Source organism: Chlamydotis macqueenii, chromosome 23, assembly GCF_036417535.1.
Source record: "Chlamydotis macqueenii isolate bChlMac1 chromosome 23, bChlMac1.mat, whole genome shotgun sequence".
In the NCBI taxonomy this organism is placed as follows: domain Eukaryota; kingdom Metazoa; phylum Chordata; class Aves; order Otidiformes; family Otididae; genus Chlamydotis; species Chlamydotis macqueenii.
In genome coordinates this window covers 1,626,906-1,649,618 of record NC_141578.1, presented here as the reverse complement: position 1 = coordinate 1,649,618, position 22,713 = coordinate 1,626,906, and the positions used below count along the sequence as shown (strand labels likewise).

The following is a 22,713-nucleotide window of genomic DNA, read 5'->3' as shown; positions in this document are numbered from 1 at the left end:
CTTTGGGCTGCAGAAAGGGAGGTGGGGCTGCAGGCACCAGCATCGCCCCTGGGGTCGAGTCCCTGGGTCTGCCCATGCTTTAATCCGGCCTATATCCAGGCTGCTGCCCAAACTGGCAGCTCTGCCCCTGCCCTCCAGCTTCTCCTCCCTGGGGCTGGGGAACGGTGCTGGTGCGCGGGCAGTAATTGGAGACGCTGCTGGCTCCGTCCCTGGGGTGGAGGTGTGACTGTTGGAGGATGTGCTGAAGTTCAATTAACACTGAACAGCCATACCACCGCATCTTTTCCCGTTGGTGCCACATGGAGAGGAGGGGTGAGCATTAATCAGATCGTTAAGCTCGTTTGTTGCTGTGACTTCATGCCAGGTTTGGGCCCAACTCGGGTTTGAGCCTGATTTTCTGCAAACGGAGAGTTTCTGCGGCTGGAGGACACTTGGGCCACGAGGTCCCTCAGCAGCCAGGTGCTCCCCAGAGGGGCCGGGGTCTTGGCTCAGGATATGTGAATGCCAAAGACTGATGCAGGATTTTGGGTCTTGGCGATGCCGTTCCCTGCAGCTTGGTACCGAACTGGGTGCAGTGTAGTGACCACGTGGCTGCAGGGTGGTCCAACCTGACAGCCTGTTCCTGCGGGTGCTGAGCCGACCTGTTGCAGCCTTCCAGGGTCTGATGGGGGGCAGAGGGTGCTGGGCAGGTGCCCTGGGCATTTTGAGGGCAGCAGGAGGGATCTGATCTCTGTCCCCTCTCCTGTAGGTCACCACTGTGGGTTTGAAGAGCTGCGATGCCAAACGGAGACACACTCCTGGACCAGTAGTGACCACCTCATCCAGCCTTGGGGAGAACAGCCCACCATCGCCGGCCTCCTCAGCATGCCTGGACACCCCAGACGTCCCCCAGACCCTCCCTGCGCTGCTGCCAGCTTGGGCTCCCCGTCAGCACGAGTCCTCAAGGGTTGCCTTGTCTCCCTCTGAACGTCCCCATGGCTCGTTGATGCTCCAGCCCCTCTGAAAGGCATCAGAGAGGTGACACGAGGAACGCTGGCAGTCACAAGCAGCTGAGCAGGAGGATTTGAGACTGCGAGGGCCTTGTCAGTGCCAAGGAGGCCCCTCCGTCCCCACTGGAGTGATGCCAGCTTCTGTTTAGCACCCAAGAGGGGATGGGTGATCCTTCCACCTGCACCACCCCATTGCCCTCTCCAGTGCTGGCTCCCCTGAGCTGCAGGACCCCATAGCGATGTGATCGGGGCCCTGCAGCTCGACAGCACCCACCGCCCGCCCCACCGGGCACCCTCGGGACCCTTGCCCACCTGTCGCACCCCGCCATGATGTGCGAGGTGATGCCCACCATCAGCGAGGGGGACCCTCTGGGTCCCCCCCAGGGCTCTGAGGCGGACGCCGACTTTGAGCAGCTGATGGTGAATATGCTGGATGAGAGGGATAAGCTGCTGGACACCCTGCGGGAGACCCGCGAGACGCTCTCTGTCACCCAGAGCCGCTTGCAGGAGACCCTACGGGAGCGTGACCAGCTCCAGAGGCAGCTCAACTCGGCACTCCCACAGGTAAGGAGCTGGCCCTGGGATGAGCAGGAGCCTTCATCGAGGCGTACGAGGGCGATGGGCCGCTCGGCTGTGATTTTTAGCTCGTGCCCTTAGGAAGGCCAGCTTGGTGTGATAGCGGTGATGTCGCCGGGTGTGTTGCACCTCATGCCAATAATAAAACCTGTAGGCTCTCCCAGGCCAAGCCACAACCAGCTGGAACATCTCCCCTTCTCCTCTGTGCCCCTGGTTGGTCTGTGAGTGCACACGGGGAGGTGTGGGACTGTAAGCCCCGCTCTTGCACAGCGGAATAGGTGTGAAAAAGGGGCAAAGCCTTTCTGAGGACACCCCAGGGTGATGGAGAGGCAGACCCAGAGCTCACGCTCACCCGTTGGTACTGAAGAGTGCTTAGGCAGCAGAGAGCAGGTTTCGGGTAGCAGATCTGGCTTGCTGTGTCCAGCCTGCTCCCTGGACGTCGGGCGGTCCATGGCTTCATGAGTCCCCCCTGGCAGTTACGGAGTCCCCCAAATGGGGGGGGACCACACTCCTTCCCCGCTGCTGGAGGGAAGCCCCTGCTCCTTGTACCTTCCCTTGCTGGGAGGGACCCTCTCCATCAGCCCTGTCTCGTGCTGGGTGGTGGGAATTGATCTTTGTCTCTAGCTGGAGATAGAGCTGGGTGCAGAGCACGGACCAGGACGTCGCAATGGGCCCGTTTGTTTCCCGAGCCGGAGCAGCTGGGCGGTGGGCAGGGAGGCTGCCAGAGGGCTGCGCTGAGCAAGCAGCCCAGGGCATGGGGACATGGGGGCTTGCAGTGGCTCCGCCGGGGTTCCTGGCTCTGCTGAGAGCCTGGTGGTGCTCTGCTCCTGGCTCCTCCACTTGCAGGACCTGCTCCAGGTACTCCAGAGACCTGGACTTGAGCTCGAGCACCACAAACAAAGATGCACAGGTCAGAAGAGGATGGGGTGGATCAGCGTCGCGGGGCTGCGCAGGGTGGAAACGAGCTGCCCACCTTCCCTGCGGGCTCTTGTGGGGCAGCACGCAGCGTCCCAGGGCCCACACTTGGGGGAAGCAGGGTACGGAGGGGGTTTCCGCACCACTCCGCTGTGGTTGTGATGTGGGGAGAGCCAGCAAGGAGCCCAGCAGCCAGGGAGAGCAGGAGGCTTTGAATGCTTACATCCATGTCGACTGTGCCGGTGCTGAGACCTCAAATCCTCCTGCCATACCTGGGTGCTGGGGCTTGGGGCACCCCAGAGGGGTGGGACATAACCAATGGATCAAATCTGGCACACAAGCCAGGACAGAGCTTGGGCTGGTGGCTGGCCAGCTCTTGGCATCCCTCCTGCTCTGAACAGGGGAAGGCTCCTCAGGAGGAGGGCAGCCCACGGCCCTGTCCATGGAGCTGGGCTGGTCCTGCTCTGCCCAGGCTGCCGGAAGCAAAACACCTGACGGTGCTTCCCCGGGAGCTCCTGGGTCCCCGGGGATGAGTTGCTCTCCACCCCTGAGACGTGCCCGAGTGCTGGGTGCAGGCAGGGCCACCACCACATCCCGCGTGCCGGGGGCTCCTGTCCTGGCTCCCTAGCCAGCGCGCAGGGAGGGAGCAAGCCAGGTCACCCTGCTCGCACACTGCCCGCCCCACCGCTGCCGCCTCGGATTAAGGGACCACACGGATTTAGCCTCCGCTCCCGCTCCAATAAAGGGTCCTCGGCGCCTCGGCAGCGGCGGCGTGCAGACGGAGCAAACTGGGTCAGCGCGAAGGGACTCGCTGGCAGCGCTGCACCCACGAGCGTGCTGGGTGCCCCGCTCCCGCTGGGGCTGCCTGCGGCTCCCTGCGCGCAGCGAGGTATGCGATTAGGGCGGACGGCAGATGGGGAATTGCCCTGAGCTCCCGCTGCCTCCCGCTGCCCTGCCCGTCCCTGCGGCGGCAGGGGGGCTCTGCGCCCGGGCATGGCGGCCCGCGGTGCCCACTGCGCTCCTCGCCCTCGGGGCCGCGCCGGCCGCCCTCGTGGGAGATGAGGGCTCGGCATGAATGAGGGGAGCAGACCCAAAGGCGCTCACCTGCTCAATGGGATTAATCCCAGCATGTGCATGTACCAGGTAAGCGGGACGCAGCGGGTGTCTTCTCTACGGCACTGTGGGGGGGGTTTCCTTGGGCCTGTCCCATCCTCTTCCTCCTTCTCTGTGAGCCTTTTTGTCCAGGAACTTATTCCAACGTGTCAGACCCTACTGGGATGGCATTCCAGCTGGATTGCTTGAAGGAACCCTTTTTTTGGGGCAGGGCTGGGTCACTGAAGAGCCAAGCGCTGGCTGTGTGGGGGACGTGCTGGCTGGGGAGGATTGGGAGGATGGTGGCTGGGGGATGCGGTGCTCTGCATCCTTTCAGGGCACAGCGGACCCTGGATGCCGCTGCGTTGGCACAGGATCCAGAGTGCCGGCAGAGCCGTCGGTGGGGCAGCAGGGAACATGTGTGCCTGGGGCCAACCCCTACTTTGGGCAAGTGAGGATGCTCCTGCCTGTGGCTCCCGATCCCCTTTGTTCATGCGGGGCTTGGCTGCCACGCGCCCAAGCCATCCCCCCGCCTAATCCACGGAGACATCCCTCAGCCCCCAAAAGGCAGAACTCCAGGGTGATTTCCCGGGGAAACTAAGCTGCCTTAATGCTTCTTACATGATTTATTTATTCATATGAGAGCGCTGAATGCGACTTAATCGGGCTGAAAGCTCTCGGTTCCAATCCCTCTGCCGTCTCTGCTTGCGCAGGGGGCGTGCGACTGAGGACCGAGCCCTGGCCGGGGTCTGGGTGCTCAGACCCCGGGGCGCTGGCACGGCCGCCAGCTCCCTCCTGCCTGGCTCCTCAGCTCAGCTCAGCTCCCCCTCGGCTCTCCTGGGCATAGGTGCCACACGGGGATGTGACACGCAGGGCTCCAGGTGTATCCAGATGTGTTCCCGAAGCGGCGTCCTGCGTGGGGTGGCACTGCTCCCTGCCCTGCCAGGGCGTGGGGGTTGGGCAGGAATCCATGTCCCCAGCTGTGGCAGGGGGAGAACAGGCTCCCAAATTTCACAGTGGGTTACCGATGGTCACGGAAACCTCCCGCAGCTCTTCCTTCCAGATCCTGCTCTGCTGCGCCTTCACTGCCTCTTGCAGCTGCCTGGGGAGCCGAGAGCTGGGTTTTTTGGGGTAGGCAGACCCCCTAAGACTCCCCAAGCTCTCTGGAGGTCCCCCAGGAGCTGGGCAGGGTCCTGGCATCAAACTATCACCCCAAATTCCTCCCATTTAACTTAAATATATATCTAGAGTTAACACTTGCTGCTGGGGTCCCTGGAAATAGGGACCCCAGCAGCTCCAAGCCAAGGGAAAGCACCCACTGGGTGAGACCATTAAAGTGTCTCCGGATTTTGGGGAAGGGTGGAGGGATCTGGTGGCTCAGCGTTGAACCCTTGGAGCTGGCCGCCCTCCCACAAGACCAGGGTGCTGAGATGTTGGATTGCTGCTTGCTCGGCTGCACGATGCTCCTCCCCGAGCCATCCTGGCTGGAAATACACATCATGCCCACGTGTTGGGAGGGGAGAACGCCAGTTCCCCATGGATGGTCCCCGCAGAGTCACGGTGCTGTGACCGAGAGGTCCAGCATGTGCCACCGCACAGCTCGGCTCTGAGGGTGGGTGATGGTTGGAGCCCTGGCTTTAGCCAGCAGGATTTAATCTTTCTAATCCCATGCTACGCGCCACTGGGGTTGTGTTCATCCCCTCAACTGTGACTTAGAGCTTTCTCATAGTTCCGCACCGCCCCTGGGACAGCGAGGAGGAACCGAGGCGACGGCTCTGCCAGCTCCCAGCGCAGATGAACGGACCAATGGGGCTCCGTCCCCTGCGTGCTGAGTCAGCAGCGCTGAACGGCCGGCGCGGGCATCCTTCCCGCATCGCCCACCATCGCTCGCCTGGCCCATCAGGAGCAATCACTCCAATTAGGGGCTTTAAAACACCATTAATCCCGCAACTGGAGCCAGTTTGTTCCTGAGGCGCGGGTGTGTTGGAGCGGCAGCCACGCTCCTGCCGCAAATGGGGGAATTTTATCTCTCTTTGGTGCCGTCTCACTGCAGCCTTCTGTGTGCTGCGGATGGCACGGGGAAAGGCAGAAGATGGCTTTAGGCCAAAGACTTCTGCGTTTCAGCTTTTTCACGCTACGAGCCTTCTCCCCTGAGCTTCCTAAACCTCTCGTTGCTTTCCCAGCCATTTCTCATCGCTGGTTTCTGGCCTCTCTCCAGCTCTTCCCTGTGCCTTCCCCATCCATGCAGCTGAGAGGGAAGACCCCAAACCCCTGGTGCCTGGTGCTGACCAAAGGTGTGAGCCCTGAGCCACAGCTCCCCGTTTCAATACCCTGTGTGGTGCTCCGTGTCCCCCTCCCTGCTCCGACAGCGCGGATAGCATTCGTCCATCCCGCTCCCTCCTGCCCAGGCCTGGGGCTGAGCCCAGCCAGGCGTGCTTTGGGTGGTTTGGTTTGAATCCAAATCAGCTGCTTCCCGGGCTGCTGGGCTTCCCACGGCGCTCCCAAGGACTCCCAGGGCTGTGTCTCCTCATCCGTCCTTCGATGGAGGGTCAGGCACCTCGCCTTCGCTTTCTAATCCGTTTATAGGTGTCCCTGCTTAGGCTGAGAGCTTATGGGCGCCGGGGGCAGGCGCCTCTGCGTTTCCTGGAAGACACCACATCCTCTTTACTGCCGCTTCGCTAGGATTTAGGGGGTGAAAGCCGCGCTCCACGGTGCAACGCTGCAGCCAGGAGCTGGGGACACCTTGTCCTTACGGTCCCCAAACTCGCCGGGTGCCCGCTGGTGGCCCAAAGCAAGGTGGCAGCGCTAGGGCAGACATCTGGCACAGCTGGCGCTGGTGCAGGTAGCTACAGGTGGGTTCTGGGTTGATTTATTCCTATATTTTTGTTCCCAAAGCAGCAAAATCAGGCTGGCAAATGCCCACAGCCCCGTGTACTCGGCTGACCCCTACTGCTGTCCCGTCTGACCGCAGGGATGTTGCTATTTTTGGTGGTAAATGCTCCTTTTTGGTCCCTTCTCTTTGCCGTGGGATGCTCCTGGCCTGGCAGCCGTGCTGGGTGCACAGCAGAGGAACCGACCAGCCATTCCTGGTGGGATGGAGGGCTCGGAGAGGAACACCCCGGTGGGACGGGGTCAGGCAGGAGCTTTGTGCCGTGCCCGGGAATGGAGCCGCCAGCGCGCTTTGACCCGCTGACCCGTGGATTGCATCGGGCTGGCCAGGATGGGGGCTGCCTGTCTCTCTCCAGTGGATTTTTTCTCTCTTTTAATCTCCTTGCCGTTTGGGATGAAAGCCTGATTGCGGGCGCAATCTGTACAGCTCGGCCAGCCCGGGCAAGGCAACGCGGGGTCAGGAGGGATGAGCACTGCCGATCGCCATCCCCACCGTGGCATCCCTCTTCGCTTGCTGCCTCCGATGCCTTGTCCCATCCGTCCCGCACTGCACAGAGCCCGGTTCACCCCAGCATCCACATCCGCAGCTCCGGCTTCCCCTGCCATGGGGCAGAGCAGGAGATTTCCACCCTTTGCAGATCTGGGAGCTTTGGATTTGCAGGGTTCCTGCCCCTGTGCTGGGAGAGAGTCCACAGCCTGTGCGTCACCGACCGTTGTAGCTTGGGCTGCTGAAGGACATTCTTGGGGCCATCACAGCCACAAGGATGCTTTTGCTGAGCTCCTTAAGCCCTGCTGCCTGTCTCCTGGCATATTGAGGGACGGGGCAACGACATATCCCTAAATCTGAAGCAGCCAGCGGTGCACAGGGACCTAATCTGCGACCCCTCCCTGCCTCTCTCACACGCTTTCTGCTCACCGGCATTCCCAGCACTGGTATAATCCGTGGGGACGTTCACGAGCTGCTCACTCCTGCGTGCAGCGCTTGCATAACCCAGCAGCGCACACGCACATGCCTGTGCCGCGGGGCTGTGCCGAGCCTTAATCCCCGCCGGCCGGGAGGACATGGCTCCGGGAAAGGCTTGGGCGGCACGACGATCTGCGGTGGGGTTCGCTGCGCTTTGGGGGGCTGGGGGATGGTCCGAGAGCCAGCGTGGGACTGCGCCTGGGCATGGCAGGGGCTGGGGATGGAGGCTCGGGGGGCTGTGACCGATTTGGGGGACAACTGATGGAGGCAGGGATGAGCCCAGGGCTGGAGTGGTCCCTGGGGAAGCGATGCGGTGGGAGTGGGGCTGGAAAGGAGCCGGGGGATGCAGGCCCCGGGGCGATGCTGGGGTGAGGATGGCACGGGGCAGCAGCCCTGAGGCGTGGTGATGGGCGGAAAAGCAGCTCTTTCTAGGGCGATGACTGACTTCGACTGCAGCGATTGCTCCTTTTCTGCCTCCACATTGAGACATGCTCGGGTCCTGTCCCACTGTGGATCTCAGCATCACCAGTGACTCCACCATCCCCACCAATCCCAGGCCAAACACTGCACTGGTGTGAGCAGTCTGGGGTGGGAAGGGAGGGGAAGAGTCTGGTTGGGACAGAGATTAAAAAGCTCTTGGTTTCTTGGAGAGATGTCAGCTGTTGAGAGAGGTTTCACTTTGAGCTGAGCAGAGCATTTGATTCAACATAAGCCTCAGCATTTTGCTTCAGTCTGAAGGGTTTTTATTTGTTTAACTTGAAAATTAAAGTGGAAGAGATTTCACACTGTAAAACGGCTCCCAGCACCCAGTCGAAATTTGGTTTGTTAATGCTCAATCAAATCCTGCCCAGCTTCTTCTGAAACCCTTTTCCTCTGTAAGTTCTTCCTGACAACACTGTGAAACTGGTGTAAATTCATGAAGCGTTTCCATATTTACCTTTTTCACCCCCAAAAATCTCAGCTGCAAAATGTCGCTTAGTCCTGGCCCCGCTGGCGATTGAAAGAGCGACTGGGAGCAATGGGAGGGTGCTCCTGGGCTGAGCCAGGTGCTTGGGTTTTGTTTTTTAAGGGAAAATGAACTCTCCTAGGAACGTCACAGCGGGTTTCCTTTCCCCTCCAACAGTCACAAGGGTGGTTGCTCCGTTTCTGAGGAGCCCATTGTATCCCAAGGGATGTGCTGGCTTTGCAGCTCGGCTTCGGCACCGCTCTGTGCGCGGCTCTGCCGTGCTGGCTGTCACCTCCCTGGAGGGAGCGGTGACTGGAGCCAGGACTGGTGGCACCTGCCACATCTGCTGTGCCACTTCTCTCTCTGCTGGGATTTGGGGCTTGAGGGGTGCCCCATAAGAAGCTCTGTGAGGCCCCACATGCTGGATTGGGGCAGATCTTGCTCTTTCCTTTGGAGGGAGATTTTGGATGATGCCAGGTCCTGAGGCCATGGCAGAGGCTGGCTTGGGGCCAGGGGACCCATCCTGGCCGGCTGTGGCTTTGCGGTGAGTTTTAGCCTGATGGGGTCCGCCAAGGTGGGTGCCCTGCTGGGTTCCATCAAGGGGACAGTGGGGATGGGAGCATGCTGGTGGCCTTGACTGGGATGCCATTTAAATGCCATTGAGCACCTCTGGAGCTGTAGGGGAGTTTGTGGTGTCGCTGGGTGTCAAACCAGATGGGTAAATATTGGGATGCTGTGTTCTCCCTTGCCCACAGCACTTGGGGAAGCCAGGAGTAGATCACCTCCCAGCCTGGCTCTGCTTCTCCACCAATTTATCAATGTCCCCCTTGGTGTCCCTGTCTCTCATCCAAACCCCTGGGTTCGGATGAGAAATGCTGTGTTCTGGAGGGCCTGGCAGTGGGGCTGGGACGCTGGCTCCGTCTCCCTCCTGCTCTCCCTGCTCACAGCCGTGCCCTGATTTCTGCAGGAGTTTGCAACGCTGACGCGGGAGCTCAGTGCGTGCCGGGAGCAGCTCCTGGAGAGGGAAGAGGAGATCTCGGAGCTGAAAGCCGAGCGCAATAACACCCGGGTAAGCGTAAAAAACCTGCTATCTGGCTTTCAGTCCCCAGAAATGTGGGACTCCGCAGGCTGCTGGGCCGATACCAGCATCGCCAGCCCCCGGGGTGGCGAAAGCCTCACGCTTGCCCTCTTGCAGCTCTTGCTGGAGCACCTGGAGTGCCTGGTGTCGAGGCATGAGCGGTCCCTGAGGATGACCGTGGTCAAGCGTCAGGCCCAGTCACCATCTGGGGTTTCCAGTGAGGTCGAGGTGCTCAAGGCGCTCAAGTCACTCTTTGAGCATCACAAGGCGCTAGATGAAAAGGTGAGACAGGCTGCTGGGACCTCTCTCCTGGCTTGCTCCATGAGCATCCCCTGCTCAGATCTGACCTTCTCCCAACCCTCTTCCTCCCTCCCCTTGGTGCTGTTTTCGCTTGTTAAGCTGGCTGGTGACATGGGGTTCCTCAGGAGGAAGGTCTTGAGTATCTAAGAGCTGCAGCACCCTCGGTTTAGGAGCCAGTGGGGCTCCCAAGTGCATGCTGTGGGTTTGAGGCTGTTGGGGACTGGGACCTTGCTTCCCTGGGTCACTCACGTGGTTGTGGTGAGCACTGGCATTTCGCCACTCTGGTTCAGTCTTTGTGTTACTACTCTTGTTGTTCCTCCCGATTCGTTTACCTCGAGCAGCTCCTTTTTCTGCTAAAAGACATCTGCAAGCTGCCCTGGCCGTGGGTCTCCTGTAAGAATCAGTCTGGTCCGGGCTGTTCCTCTCCAACATGCTTTCGCTCTCCCAAGTGATGGGCTGGAGCATCCCCGAGCCTGTGCCCTGAACGTGAATCCACTTGAGCCTGGCTGTCAGCCAGACCGAAGGGGCTGGGAGCCTGCCTAGATCCTGAGCACCCTCATCACGGATCAATAACGCCTTTTCCTGTTATCCAACACGACTGCAGGTCAGGGAGCGCTTGCGAGCAGCCTTAGAGCGAGTGGCAACCTTGGAGGAGCAGCTCGTGGATGCCCATCGGCAGGTAAGAGGGGTTTGGGACTGCCCCGCATTAGGTTTGAATTCATGGCGAGTTTGCTGAAGTACCACCTTCAGATGATCGTGCAGATCAGAGAAATGGCTTTTGTGCATTTTTAATGTAAGGCGTTCATTCTAAAATCGCTGTTTACATAAAGATTGTCTGTATTTAAGGAAACCTTGTAAATATTCTGAAAACTTGTCTCGTAGGCGAGGTTTCCTCTGTCATCTTGCTGTTTGGTATTAATTTCACTAACAAAAGCAACCTGAACTTGAATCACAATCAGCTCCCAGAAGACTCTCAGTGACTTGGGATTTTCCCTGCCACAGGAGAGACCCAAACCTCTCTGCTCCACGCACCTCATCTTACATCCCCCGTCTCCTTCCTTGCTGGGGCCCTGGCGCAGGAACGTGGCTGTCCCCAACATCTAGCTCCTTTCATCCTGGAGAGATATAACCCTGTTTTCATTCCTGAAGTTCTGCCCAGCTACTACTGCCAAAAGGAGAGAGCCATCCTTCTAACCTCTGCTTGGCCAAATTCTGCTCCTCTTCCCAGCTCCCAGGATGTCTGGCGGTACTTCCCCAGGCGCGGAGGGGAGGCAGTGCCTGGCCTTCAGACCCTTTCCCCATCCTCCCCCAGCAGAGCAAGGTGTGATGTCAGTGTTTATCCCCTGCTGCACTGGGTTTGGAGTCTGTCTGGCTACAACCCAGTGACGTGAGCTGGGAGGGAGCCCTGGCACGCAGAGCTCAGGTCCCCGAGGGCTCACCAAGAAAATGTTCCTGCTGGGGCTCAGGCTCTTTGCAAGCACCACTGTGTCCGTACAAGATGTGGCTTCATCCTCCATCAGTGCTGACCTGTCACAGCATGTCTGCCTTCCCCTCTCTTCTTCACCACATCCCTCCAGTTCCCCCCCAGCCACAGGCACTGGCTGAATATGATGGTGGAGCACGCCAGTGGGAAGCCACTTGCAGACCTGGGTGCTCCAGGGCTGGCGTCACCTGCAGCTGGACCAGCTGGTCTCCTCTGCTTTCTCTCGTTAATTCAGCCCCGTTGTCATGCAGGTGGCGGCTCTGCAGCAAGGCAGTGTGCGGGAGGCCCCGGCGGGTGAGCGGGATGAGAGGGAGCCCAAGGAGCCAGCACAGAAGCTTCCCTGGAAGGTGAGAGCCCCCGACACCCCTGCTCTGGCCGTGCTCACCGAGGCCATCATAGCTCCAACCCCCTTGCCACTGGTTCCACGGTGCTGAAAACTTTTTTCCCTCTCCCCTGCGTCCAGCCTGCTGGGAAATGCCCTTCCCGGTGGATACAGGCCATTTCTGAGCGAAGGGGAATTTGTGCTCCTGCTCGGGTGCTCGGGTGCTCCTAGGGGCCCTACTCCCCAGACAGGCTCTGGGAAACCCTCAGCCATCCCTGTTCTGTGGTGCCTCTGAGAAGCCACTGTTGGCAGGGGGTTCCAGAACGCCACGTCCCCGCTCCCCACCACCCCACCGGGTCCCTGCAGGGCCACGTTCCCCCACTGTGTAGCTGCAGGCAATGCCAGCCTGCGCTTTGGGGCCACCCGACATCCGCCTCCCTCTCTGCTGCCTTGCAGCGGCTCTCCAACGGCTCCGTCCACCCGGACGATGAGGCAGGGCGGGTGGTGGAGCTGCAGGAGCTCCTGGAGAAGCAGAATTTCGAAGTGGTCCAGGCCAAGGAGCGCATCTCTGCGTTGGCTGCCAGCGTCACCGAGCTGGAGGAGGATCTGGGCACCGCCAGGAAGGATCTGATCAAATCGGAGGAGATGAGCAGCAAGTACCAGAGGGACCTCCGAGAGGTTAGACACAGCCCCCTCGCACTGCTGAGCCTGGTGCAGTTGCAGAGACGTTCACAGCAGCTTCCACACGCTGTGGGCTGGGAAGGGACTGTAACCCCTGTTGGGTGCAGAGCGACGGCCAGTGTTCCCCAAAGGAGACCTCTGCCTTTGGGAGGTTGTCCATCAGCAGGACTTCCCTGGGGTTATAAGCAGACACCGCGATACCCAGGTGTGCTGCAGATCTGGGCAGGGAGCTGTGTCTGTGCCAGAAGGTTCTTCTGATTGCCCGACTCTCCCTGTGCTCATCTCCCACTCTGCTGTCCCTCATGCCTGTGCAGAGCAGGGTTTTCCTTGCATGCTTGGACTCAGGGCGTGTCCCAGGCTGGCAGGAGCTGGGTGGCCCAGTTATTCTCAAATAGGTGGTCACAGATCAGGATGTGACAGCCCCATGGCTTCCCCAGGCCCTGGCTCAAAAAGAGGACATGGAGGAGAGGATCACCACGCTGGAGAAACGCTACCTGGCAGCCCAGCGAGAAGCCACCTCCATCCATGACCTCAATGACAAGCTGGAAAGCGAGCTGGCCAACAAGGAGTCCCTGCACCGCCAGGTACCGAAGCTTGGACCCACAGATTCCCCACCACCCTGGGGACCTGGGAGGGAGAAGCAAGTGCTGGGAATGGGACAAGCAGACAAGCCTCAGTGCTGAGCACCCATGCTACCCTGTCCCGCAGTGTGAGGAGAAAGCCCGGCACCTGCAGGAGCTGCTGGAGCTGGCAGAGCAGAAGCTGCAGCAGACGATGCGGAAGGCGGAGACGCTGCCTGAAGTAGAAGCGGAGCTGGCCCAGCGCATCGCTGCGCTTACCAAGGCAAGTGTGCGGGGCGCGTGGGGACAGCGGGGACAGGAGGGAGCACAGAAACCGGAGGAGGAGGCAGGTCTGGCTCTCCTTCCTAGGCTCTGGGCTTTACTGTCCTCTGCCTCCCCCGTGGCTGCAGGGTTTTGAAAGCTCCTGACATGTCCGGTACACGCGGGGTTTGCTCCCCTCCCTCAGCTCCTTTCTCCAAGGCAGAGATGACCCTGTTGATCTGAGTGGCCTCCAGCTTGTGCTGGGACCACTCTGGGATGAGGAGGAAGAGGAAGAACCCAGAGTGGATCTGGGACGGTGCAGGCCTGGAGGGAGGTGTGGGTATGGCCAGCCCTGCCCTTTGCGGGCACTGGAATGGGTGCCAGGTCACTCATGGAGCACCTCCATCCCCCATCACCGTGCTAGCAGGGCTGGTTTGGGCTCCCAGCACAGAGTGAGCCATGGTGGGATGCAGGCAGTGGGAGAGAGCACCACAGCCCAGGGTGCTGGCTGGAGGGAGGAGTGCAGGAGGACCCGCATAGTTTTGAGGAGCATCATCCGAGAGGGCCGCTCTGCTTTTCCCAGGCAGAAGAGAGGCACGGGAGCATCGAGGAGCACCTCCGGCAGCTGGAGAGCCAGCTAGAGGAGAAGAACCAGGAGCTGGCCAGGGTAAGCGCTGCTCAGCCTGGACCTGGGCGTCCTTGCGGGTCCTGATCCGGCCTTGTCTCTGCCTTGCTGTGGTGGCTAGATCCCTGCGCACACCATGAGGGGTGGGCTGGCTCCTGGCTCTGTAGGATGGAGACAGGGGCCTGGTTAATCATTTCCCATCCAGGAGCTCTTAATCTAGAGTCACCCAGGAGCTCAAGATGCTCTCTACTGTGATTTCCCCCTCTCCCAGGCATCCAGGTCTTACTGTTAGTGTGCCCTATCCACTCCTCTCCCAGCATCACCTCCTGGGGCAAGCTGGGACCCCAAATGCGGGGTGGAGGGGGAAGCTCCAGCTGCTTTTCCCCCCACCCTGGATCAGCAGCAGGGCGAAACCGATGGGCGCTGAGACCAAAGGGTGCTGCCCCTCAGAAAGACGGGGAAGTGGCTGGTGTGTGCACAATTCCTGCTGTGCTCCTTAGCCAGTGGCTGGGCTGTCCACGCAGGAGGTTGTGAGGCCCGTTTCTGGGGCCACCTCGGTGGGATTACAGCATGTGTCCCTGGGGAAGGCCCTGGATGTTTTTGCCTAAGGCAGAGATTTGGAGAGACCTTTGCAAATCTGGAGGATTGGCACCCTTTGGGGTCTGCAGTGTGCCCCCGGAGTGGCAGTCCCTTGCAAATGCACTGATGAAGCTTTCCTGAGGGGCAGGCGGGCAGGATCTCTTTGGATCCTGTCCTCCTTCCTCTTCATCCCTGGCTGGGAAATGGCAGAGACCAGCAGAACCCCAGCAGAGGGTCCGATCTGTGCTGTAAGGGTGGATTTGTCTCCAAAAGCTGGGCCTGGGGAACCAGCCCTTGCACCATCAGCAGGCACGGGATCAGGAGGGCACCGAGTCCCTCATGGCAGGAGGGGCAGATCCGCTGGCTCTGATGTGGCCGGTCGCTGTGTGCCGTTGCAGGCCCGCCAGCGGGAGAAGATGAACGAGGAGCACAACAAGCGGCTCTCGGACACCGTGGACCGTCTGCTGAGCGAGTCCAACGAGCGGCTGCAGCTGCACCTCAAGGAGAGGATGGCGGCCTTGGAGGAGAAGGTGGCGGCTGGGGGGCAGGGGGTCCTCTGGGGGCTGGTGGGAGGCTGGGGGGTCCGCAGCCCCTCTGGCACAGAGCCTCGGCCAGCTGCCAGCTGGATTTTGGAAGTACCTGTGCAGGGACGGAGAAATGGTCACATGCAGGATGCCAGGCGAGTGCTGGGGCTAGTGGGAGCGCAGGGAAGTGTGCTGTGTCACACCCGTGCCTCCAGCCAGCCCTTGTCCAGTAAGACCCGCATCCCGCTGCCTCTCACCTCTGACAGCAGCGGGATTTCTCCTGCTCCGTTCCCTTACTTCCCTGTGTCTCTTCTGGTGCAGCCTCAACTGCAGCCTGTGCCCGGCTGTCGGAGCAAAATGCTGCTGCATTTTGCAGAAGAAAATGCAGCGTTCATCCTCTCCCCTCTGCCCACCCCCTCCACGTGCTGCCCCGAAACCTTCCTGTCCCCCAAGCCCAGACTGATCTGCCTTCTCCAAGCTGGGGCAGAGTCCCAGAGCCTCCCAGCTCCCACTCCGCTCCTCCTGGGGAGCTGGGCTTTCCTTTGTGGAGCCAGCTGGACTTGCCGCTGCCCCAGCGTGGGTGCAATGAGCTGGGAGAGCGGGGAGCTCAGAGCAGGGGTTAACCTCTCAGTGCCAACGGGAGGTCAGCCCCTGACCTGGGCTCTGTCTGGGCTCCTGCAGGGACCAGGCTCCCCGTCGCCAGCTAGAGCACCGAGGGGTAGCATCGCTCTGCCGAGCCCTCCAGGAGCGGCTCTGTCTCCCTGCTGCTCTGTGCCTCCTGTCCCGAGCCAGACCCCGTTGTCCCAGTGTCTGGTCACTCAGCAGAGAGGTCTGAGCAGTGCTGGTTAAAGAGCAGGACCCAACACATGGGGCTGAGTCCAAATTCCCACCCCAGCAAGCGGCGGGAACCAGAGTGGTGGCACCTTGAGAAGGGGCATCGTCTGCTCCCCAGCTTGCCCCTGACGCTGGCTCACTCAGAGGGTTTCTCCAGGTGTTCTGCAGGCAAAAATGATCCTGTTGGGCTGCCAACACCTCCCAAAAAGAGCACTAGGTCAGGCAGTTGCAAACACATCTTCTTTTCCCCCTGCTATTCCCTAGCTTAGACGTAGGGGACGTTTTGCCCTTGATCCAGCTGCGTGAGGAGCTGATCTCCTCTCAGATGCGTTTCCTAATCTTCAAGCCCTGCCCATCAAACCTCTGATCACCCCTTACCCTTCATGGCCATGCCCCAGCCCCGGTGCGGGGCAGGAGCTGAGCAACGCCAGCTCTGCCTGAGGAGCAGGAGGCATGCGGAGGACACCGGTTCGCAGGCAGGTGGGTGAGGAGCCGATCAGGGTGCCACTGCCGTCCCTCCTGCCAGGTGTCCGTCACAACGTCCACGCAGCAATTCCACGCCGGCCGTTCCCGGGAGGCCGCACGGCCGTTTTCTAAACGGTCTCTCTTTTTCTTTCTTGTTTTTGTTCCCTTTTCTTTTGTTTGGTTTTTCAAAGAACACATTGTTACAAGAGCTGGAAAATACCCAAAAGCAGATAGAGGAACACCAGCACGACAAGGTAAATGCCGCTGCAGGGAGCCTGCCCTAGTGACTGTGCTTCCCCAATCCCACTCCCCGGCTAGTGGCAGCCGCGCCTCCGAAAACGCCCTCATTTCGGAGGAGCTCGGATCCCAAAGTGCCCAGCAGCAGCAGGCCACAAGCTAACCCACGCAGTGGCTGGGTGGAAGCTGCCGCCCGCCTCCCTGGAGAGCCCCGGTTCGGTTCCCTCACAGGCATGTTCCCTCTCCGTATTTCTATCACGCTCATCTGTCCCCGACCCCGCGCCGAGGACAGCAGCGAGGCCGGGGTGGCTTCGCCCGCGTGTCTAGAGCGGGGTTTACCCCCGCGCTCCTCGGGGCAGCCTGGCTGCGAGGGACAGCGCTGCTTGGGCAGCCACGTCCCCTTCACCCCCAGGCTTTCTGCACCCTCTCACTCGAACTGGGGGGAAGATCTGCTCCATGCCCAGCTCGCAGAAGGCCCCATAGGCCTTTGCACCTCCCCTGCTCTCAGATAAAGCATCCAAGTAGGGCCTGCAACACGAGTCCCCGTTGGCCTGGGCTGGAAAGCCGGAGGGATGCAGCTTTTTGCATTAACAGGAGCTTTTGGGGTGTGCCCCGTCTCTCATGCATGGTTGGGGGGGATCAGGGGGCTGCTTACCCCCTTGCCCAGGGCCTTGCTCTCCCAGATGCTCCCTGCCCGCAGTGAGGATGTGCGGGCATCACTCACGCTTCCCATCCGTGGCTGCTCAGCTCCTGGCAGAGGCACAGCTCGCAGACCCGCATGACGCTGCCTGCATGTTGCCCGCCCACTTCAGCCTGTTTGCCCCCAGCATCCCATCTCCCCTGCCACCCTGCCCGCCCGCAGCCTCCCCTCTCACGTCTCCCGTGGGACAGCAAAACCACTTAGTGGAGGCACAGGTTCCTGGTGAGGATGGGGCTGGCAGCAGGAGGGACAGGGCCAGCATCAAATTTGGCTAGCGCGTCCCTCAGTGCCGGCCCTTGGCCAAGGAGAACGCGCACAGGCGGTCTGGAGCCAAACCAGAGCGTCCCAGCGGGACCGATTTTCCTTCTCCTCTCAAACCAGCATCGCTTCCAGCATGCGCGTGTCTGTCTGTCTGGCCTGCGATCACTCCCTCCCTTCGCGGCATCGCCCCGGCATCGTCGTCCACTGTCACCTGCATGAGCTGTTTCTTTACCGATGTATCAAAGGTGCTTTAACCCTGGGATGGAGATCTTTAAAGGGAATCTAAACCTGGAAATAGCCGAGGATGTGGCTTGCCCCAGACCTGGCTGCTTGTCAGGGCAAAACCAACCCTGCCTCTCTTCTCTCGCCCTGAGCAGCGACGGCTGTCTGACGAGATCGACAAGCTGAGGCTGGAGGTCGATCAGCTCAAGACCAGAAGTGGGACGTTTGTGGAGAGCATGCACGCGAGGTAAGGGCCGCCTGCCAAAACCCCCAGCCTGTGCACACCCTGCTTGCATGCTGCGCCCGCGGCTTTGGGGGCGTTGTGCTTTTACAGCCCCAAAATGCTGCTGGCACCAAGCATTTCTGGTTTCACCAAGCCTCAGTGCAGGGCTGCAGAGTAGTTCATCGCAGGTCGGCTCCGGCTGCGCTGTCCCCATCGTGGATTTGTCCTGGAGTGGTACACAGTCTGGTGAGAACTGACCAGCCCAACTGAATGGCCCAAAATTTGCTCTTCTAAGGTCAAAAAAGCACTGGACGTAGCTTATTTTTCTGCACAAAGGGGGCTTAATTTTCTGTGAAAGCTAGATGTTCACCAAGTGTCTGTCGTGCTGTGGTGTGCTGGGGATGGGCTGGGGAAGAAGGAGGAATCTCTTTTGAGGTGTTGCAGGCAAAGGAGGATGAATGCTCCCATTTTTCCCCTCCTTTCTCCCCTCCCACACCCTTTCATTTAAAGTCAGCTGGGAGATGGGGAGGTCCCAGCCCAGAGCACCAGGAGGAGAGGTGAGTCCATCGGGTCTCAGCCCCCGGCACTCACCAGGTACTCAGCACCACTGCAAGAAGCCAGGGGTGTAGAAAAGGAGGGTGCCAGCATGGCACGCGCCCCACTGCGTTGCTGCGGCCACCTGGGAGACGCCATCCTCTCCTGAGCGCTTGTGACGTGTGTTGGAGGCAGCAAGGGATCGATGAGAATGACCACCAGCAGGGAAATTCACCTCTTGGGAAGACTGGAGAAGATGGAAGGGAGCCAGTGTCACCAGCTTCAAACCTGTCAGCGGCTGTGGCAGAGAGGAGAAGGCCTGGAGGCCCCGTGTCTGTCATGGAGAGAACAAAGGGACAGTGAGGAAGAGCTTGTGAGGATGAAGGATAGCTGAATGCCAGAGGAGTGTCCAGAACATGTGTGGGACCTCTCTGTATGGGTCTGTAAGAACAGGATGGACAATTATTTTTTTTTAATTTCTTGGAGGAAAAATCAGCAGAAAGCTTGAGTTACAGAGGCCAGAGTAATCCCCCAGCTGAATGTCAGCTTTTGTCTTAAGACTTCCTTATCTGCCTTTAGCTCTGGAACTGCTTGTCAGCGGCTCCAGAGCTTAAATCCCCTTAAAGCTTGGGCTGTACCTTCATCTGCAAACACCGAGCTGACGCCAAGCCAAGCTGCTCGTGTTACTGGTTCCATGTGGGTTCGGTAGGATGCTGGGCTGGGGAGCCCGGATCTGTGTTTGCACTGGAAACCAGACTCACCGCGGTGGAAGAACACTGATCGGCCTTGGACAACTGCTTTTGTCATCTTAAATGGAAAAGCCCTCCTGACTTCTATGGCACCGCATGTAGGGAGTAATGGCTGTGTGGTTGGGTCTGCAGGGCGAGGAGCAGCCAGGCAAGGTGGAGGTACGCAGTGAGGACCACGAGCAGCCAGACGTGGCCTCGTGCCCAACAGCAGCCCCTGCGCTGCTCTGCCTGGCATGGGGACCCGCTTCTGAGCACCAGCCTGAGCGTGGAGGAGGAGGATGAAGAAGTCCCAGCCCATTTCTGCTGGGAGATCCCAAACGATGTTCATGTCCTCACATCTGGAAGATCTGTTTCAAATAGAATTTTATTCATCAGGGTTTTTTTTACGTCAAAATGTTGAAGAAAACGTAAAAAGAAGGAGAAAAGCTCCCTGTTCTGTACCACGGGGATGGAGAAGACAGGCACAAGACCTGCTGTACGTGTTGGGCGGTGCAAGGTGTTCTTGAGAGGGGAGGACAGGAGGGGCCCGTTCAGCCCGCAGCTTCACAGCAGGCCCACAGCGCAGGGTGGTTTTGGCCAGAACGGGCTGGGTGCCCCAGTGGGTGCTGCAGCGAAGGGGGATGTGGCAGCAGGGTGGGCCCCAGGGCTGAGCTTCCTGCAGTCTGTGAGCAAATCGCCAGGGCCATGGGGGGAATGGGGCACCTTTCTCCAGAGCCTGGTTTTGCATTGTTTCATGTGGAGTAGGCAGGCGTCGCTGGGGTGGGCATCCCAGAGTGGCCTCATCCTGCTCCTCTGTCCTGAGCAAGCTTGGGCTGCAAGGGGAGCAGCCCAGCGATGGGGACATCCTTGCATGGAGCAATGGCCGCAACAGAGCTCTTTCTCCCCAGGTCCCACATGGGCAGTGCCACGGACCTGCGCTTCCCTCTGAGCGCCGTGGTCCACGCCCCTGCCGAGCCCTTTGGGGCAGCCCCGGGCCTGCCTCGGGCGCAGAAGGGCCGATTCGCCGCCCGGCGAGAGGAGCCAGCCAAGGTAATCCAGCTTCGTGCCAGCACGCGGTCAGGGTTGGGGTTGGAGTCTCCTCCTGCCTTACACACTGGTCTGAGCTGTCCCTGATTTGGGGACATGGGGCAATTTCCTTCACCCGATGCGTGGATGGGGGTAACACAGTAGGAAAGGTTTCCCACTGAGATTGCGTTGAGGTGCGACTGTTTCGCGGAGATCTCCAGTTTGGCTTTTGGAGACATGAAACTGCCACGTGGGACCAGTGGACCTTGTTCCCCCAGGACTGGGAGCAGGCCCAGGCAGGCAGCGTCCTGGCCACAGGGCCTCACGCCTTCGACAGTGACCCGGAGATCTCCGATGTGGACGAGGACGACCGTGAAACGCTTTTCAGCTCCATGGACGTGCTCTCCCCTGGTGGGCACTCGGACGCCCAGACGTTGGCCATGATGCTCCAGGAGCAGCTGGATGCCATCAACGAGGAGATCAGGTAGCGGCCATGGCCAAAGCTCACCACTGCCTTGCTCTGAAATGGCTCCAGGGGGGCAACGAGCTGCCAGGAGGTGGGAGGAGGCTCTCATGCCCTAAAATTGAGGTCTCAGTCCAGCTTCAGCCAGGAAACTGGCTCCAGGACATCAGGCCGCAGGGCTTGGCCCTTTCTGCCTGTGGCTCCCTGTCTCTCAGCTGTACCACTGCTGGTTCATGGAAAGAATCATAATTTTTTAAAAAAGTCTCCCACAAATATTAAAAGAAATCAGAGTTTCCCTCAGCTCTGGTTTATGTAGATCCTGATGGATCTTGCTGCCATTCCTGGGGATCGGGGGCTCGAGTCACAGCACCTGAGGTGCATTTCCCCCGGGTAGAGAGATCCTACTGGGATTTGTGAGGTGGGCGGTGTGAGGTGGCTCCCCAGAAAGGTGGGGAGCCAGGAGCCCTGAGCCCCGCTGCTCTTCCAGGATGATCCAAGAGGAGAAGGAGTCCACCGAGCTCCGTGCAGAGGAGCTGGAGACCCGCGTCACGAGCGGCAGCATGGAGGGCCTCAACCTCACCCAGCTCTGCAAAAGGGCTTCCATCCCCACCTCGCTGACAGCCCTGTCCCTGGCCAGCTCGTCCCCACCGCTCAGCGGCCGCTCCACCCCCAAGCTCTCCTCCCGCAGCGCGGCTCAGGACCTCGACCGCATGGGGATCATGACGTTGGTGAGGAGGCACATGGAGCTGATGGGGGGCTGGACAGGGTGCGCGCCTGCGTGGCTGCCTGGGGTGGGAGCGGTGCTCTGGCATCTGCACGGGTGTGCAGGGGGGGTGATGTGGAACGGGGGTGCCCGTGGTTGCTGTCTCCCAGCCTGGCACGCCTGGCCCCGGGGCTGCTCTGCGCAAGGGTTCTCCATTAACTGCCCCCCTTTCTGTGTCTCTCTCGCTTTCCCCCTTGCAATCAGCCCAGCGACTTGAGGAAGCACCGGAGGAAACTGCTAGTGAGTGGCTCCCATCCCGTTGGGTTTTGTCCAAGCCCCTTTTCCAGCCTGCTCCTGGCTTTGTCCACACCAGGTCAGGGTGCAGCAGGCGCGGGATGGAGCTGGGGACCCCAGGGATTCGGCAGGAGGATCATGGGGATCCTGTGAGGTGCTTGGAGATGTGCTGGCTGGCAGCCTGGGGGGTCTGGCAGGACATGGGGAGGTTCAGAAAGCCACTGTGTGTCCCCTCTGGTGACGAGTGTCTTTGGGACATTCCCATCTGTGCTCCTCAGAGCCCTCTGCTGAGGGCCCGCAGCTTCTGTCCCTGTACCCTGACCTGGACCGTGGGGCTGCATCCTCTCTCCTCCCTGTTCCCAGGATCTTGGCCGTACGGCCACATCCTCCCCATCTGTTTGGGCATCTCGAGCCATTGCCAGAGCTCTAGTCCAGGCCAATCCTGGAGCGTGGCAAAGCCTCCGGGCCCTGGTGGCTCTTTTGGCCATGCCTCCGTGGAGCAAGAGAGAGGCAGGCAGCAGGGCAAGGATGGAGCTGCTCAGCCTTTGGCTGCCCAGCCTCATGGCTTCTCCACTTCTTCAGTCACCTGCAGCTCGGGATGAAAGCCGCGAGGATAAAACCACCATCAAATGCGAGACATCGCCCCCATCCTCACCCAGGACGCTGCGGCTGGAGAAGCTGGGCCACCCTGCGCTAAGTCAGGAGGATGGGAAGAGGTACGTGGAGCGGCCGTGGGATCTCGCACCACTGCTCTGTTGGTTTGAGGATTTGCGTGGGGCAGGCGTGGGGTTGTGGAACGGGCTGGGGTTTGCCATGGCCTGTGCGCTGCTCGGGAATAACCTAAAGGCTTTGCTGTTCCTCTCCCCCCATCCCCAGCTCGCTGGAGGAGCAGGCCAGCAATCCCAGCAGCAACAGCAGCCAGGACTCCTTGCACAAGGGCTCCAAGAGGAAGGGAATCAAATCCTCCATCGGGCGCTTGTTCGGGAAAAAAGAGAAGGGCCGCTTGATCCAGCTGAGCAGAGAAGGGGCCACGGGGCAGGGTCCGTGAGCAGCCCTATTCCTGCGCGTGCCGGGCGGGCGTCCCTTTGGGCCAGGCTCTCTGCATGCCTCACTGCCTGGCATTGGGGTGCTGTGGGGCGGCAGGCGGAGGAGCAGGGACAGCCCTGCTGATCTGGGGATGTTGGGGCCATGGCTCTGGGCTACCTGCAGCTTCAGGGCAATTGGGTCCTGGTGCTTTCT

At 60.3% G+C, this 22,713-nt stretch overlaps 1 protein-coding gene across 5 annotated transcripts in view; it reads left to right on the top strand.

Annotated features, from left to right (window-relative positions):
• PPFIA4 (PPFI scaffold protein A4) overlaps positions 1-22,713 on the top strand; it is a 59,761-nt gene that overhangs the window by 26,291 nt on the left and 10,757 nt on the right. For 4 of the 5 annotated variants that reach the window (XM_086765436.1, XM_086765437.1, XM_086765440.1 and 1 more), the window contains exons 2-19: positions 749-1,553; positions 9,339-9,440; positions 9,567-9,731; positions 10,354-10,428; positions 11,484-11,579; positions 12,011-12,232; positions 12,673-12,819; positions 12,944-13,082; positions 13,644-13,723; positions 14,659-14,790; positions 16,275-16,337; positions 17,659-17,750; positions 19,897-20,038; positions 20,293-20,498; positions 20,965-21,205; positions 21,445-21,480; positions 22,057-22,190; positions 22,351-22,514. In XM_086765436.1, coding sequence (XP_086621562.1) covers positions 1,317-1,553; positions 9,339-9,440; positions 9,567-9,731; positions 10,354-10,428; positions 11,484-11,579; positions 12,011-12,232; positions 12,673-12,819; positions 12,944-13,082; positions 13,644-13,723; positions 14,659-14,790; positions 16,275-16,337; positions 17,659-17,750; positions 19,897-20,038; positions 20,293-20,498; positions 20,965-21,205; positions 21,445-21,480; positions 22,057-22,190; positions 22,351-22,514 — 2,473 coding nt within the window. In that variant the 5' untranslated portion in view covers positions 749-1,316. The remainder of the gene's footprint in view (positions 1-748; positions 1,554-9,338; positions 9,441-9,566; positions 9,732-10,353; positions 10,429-11,483; positions 11,580-12,010; positions 12,233-12,672; positions 12,820-12,943; positions 13,083-13,643; positions 13,724-14,658; positions 14,791-16,274; positions 16,338-17,658; positions 17,751-19,896; positions 20,039-20,292; positions 20,499-20,964; positions 21,206-21,444; positions 21,481-22,056; positions 22,191-22,350; positions 22,515-22,713) is intronic. The other variant, XM_086765441.1, reaches the window with a different exon arrangement.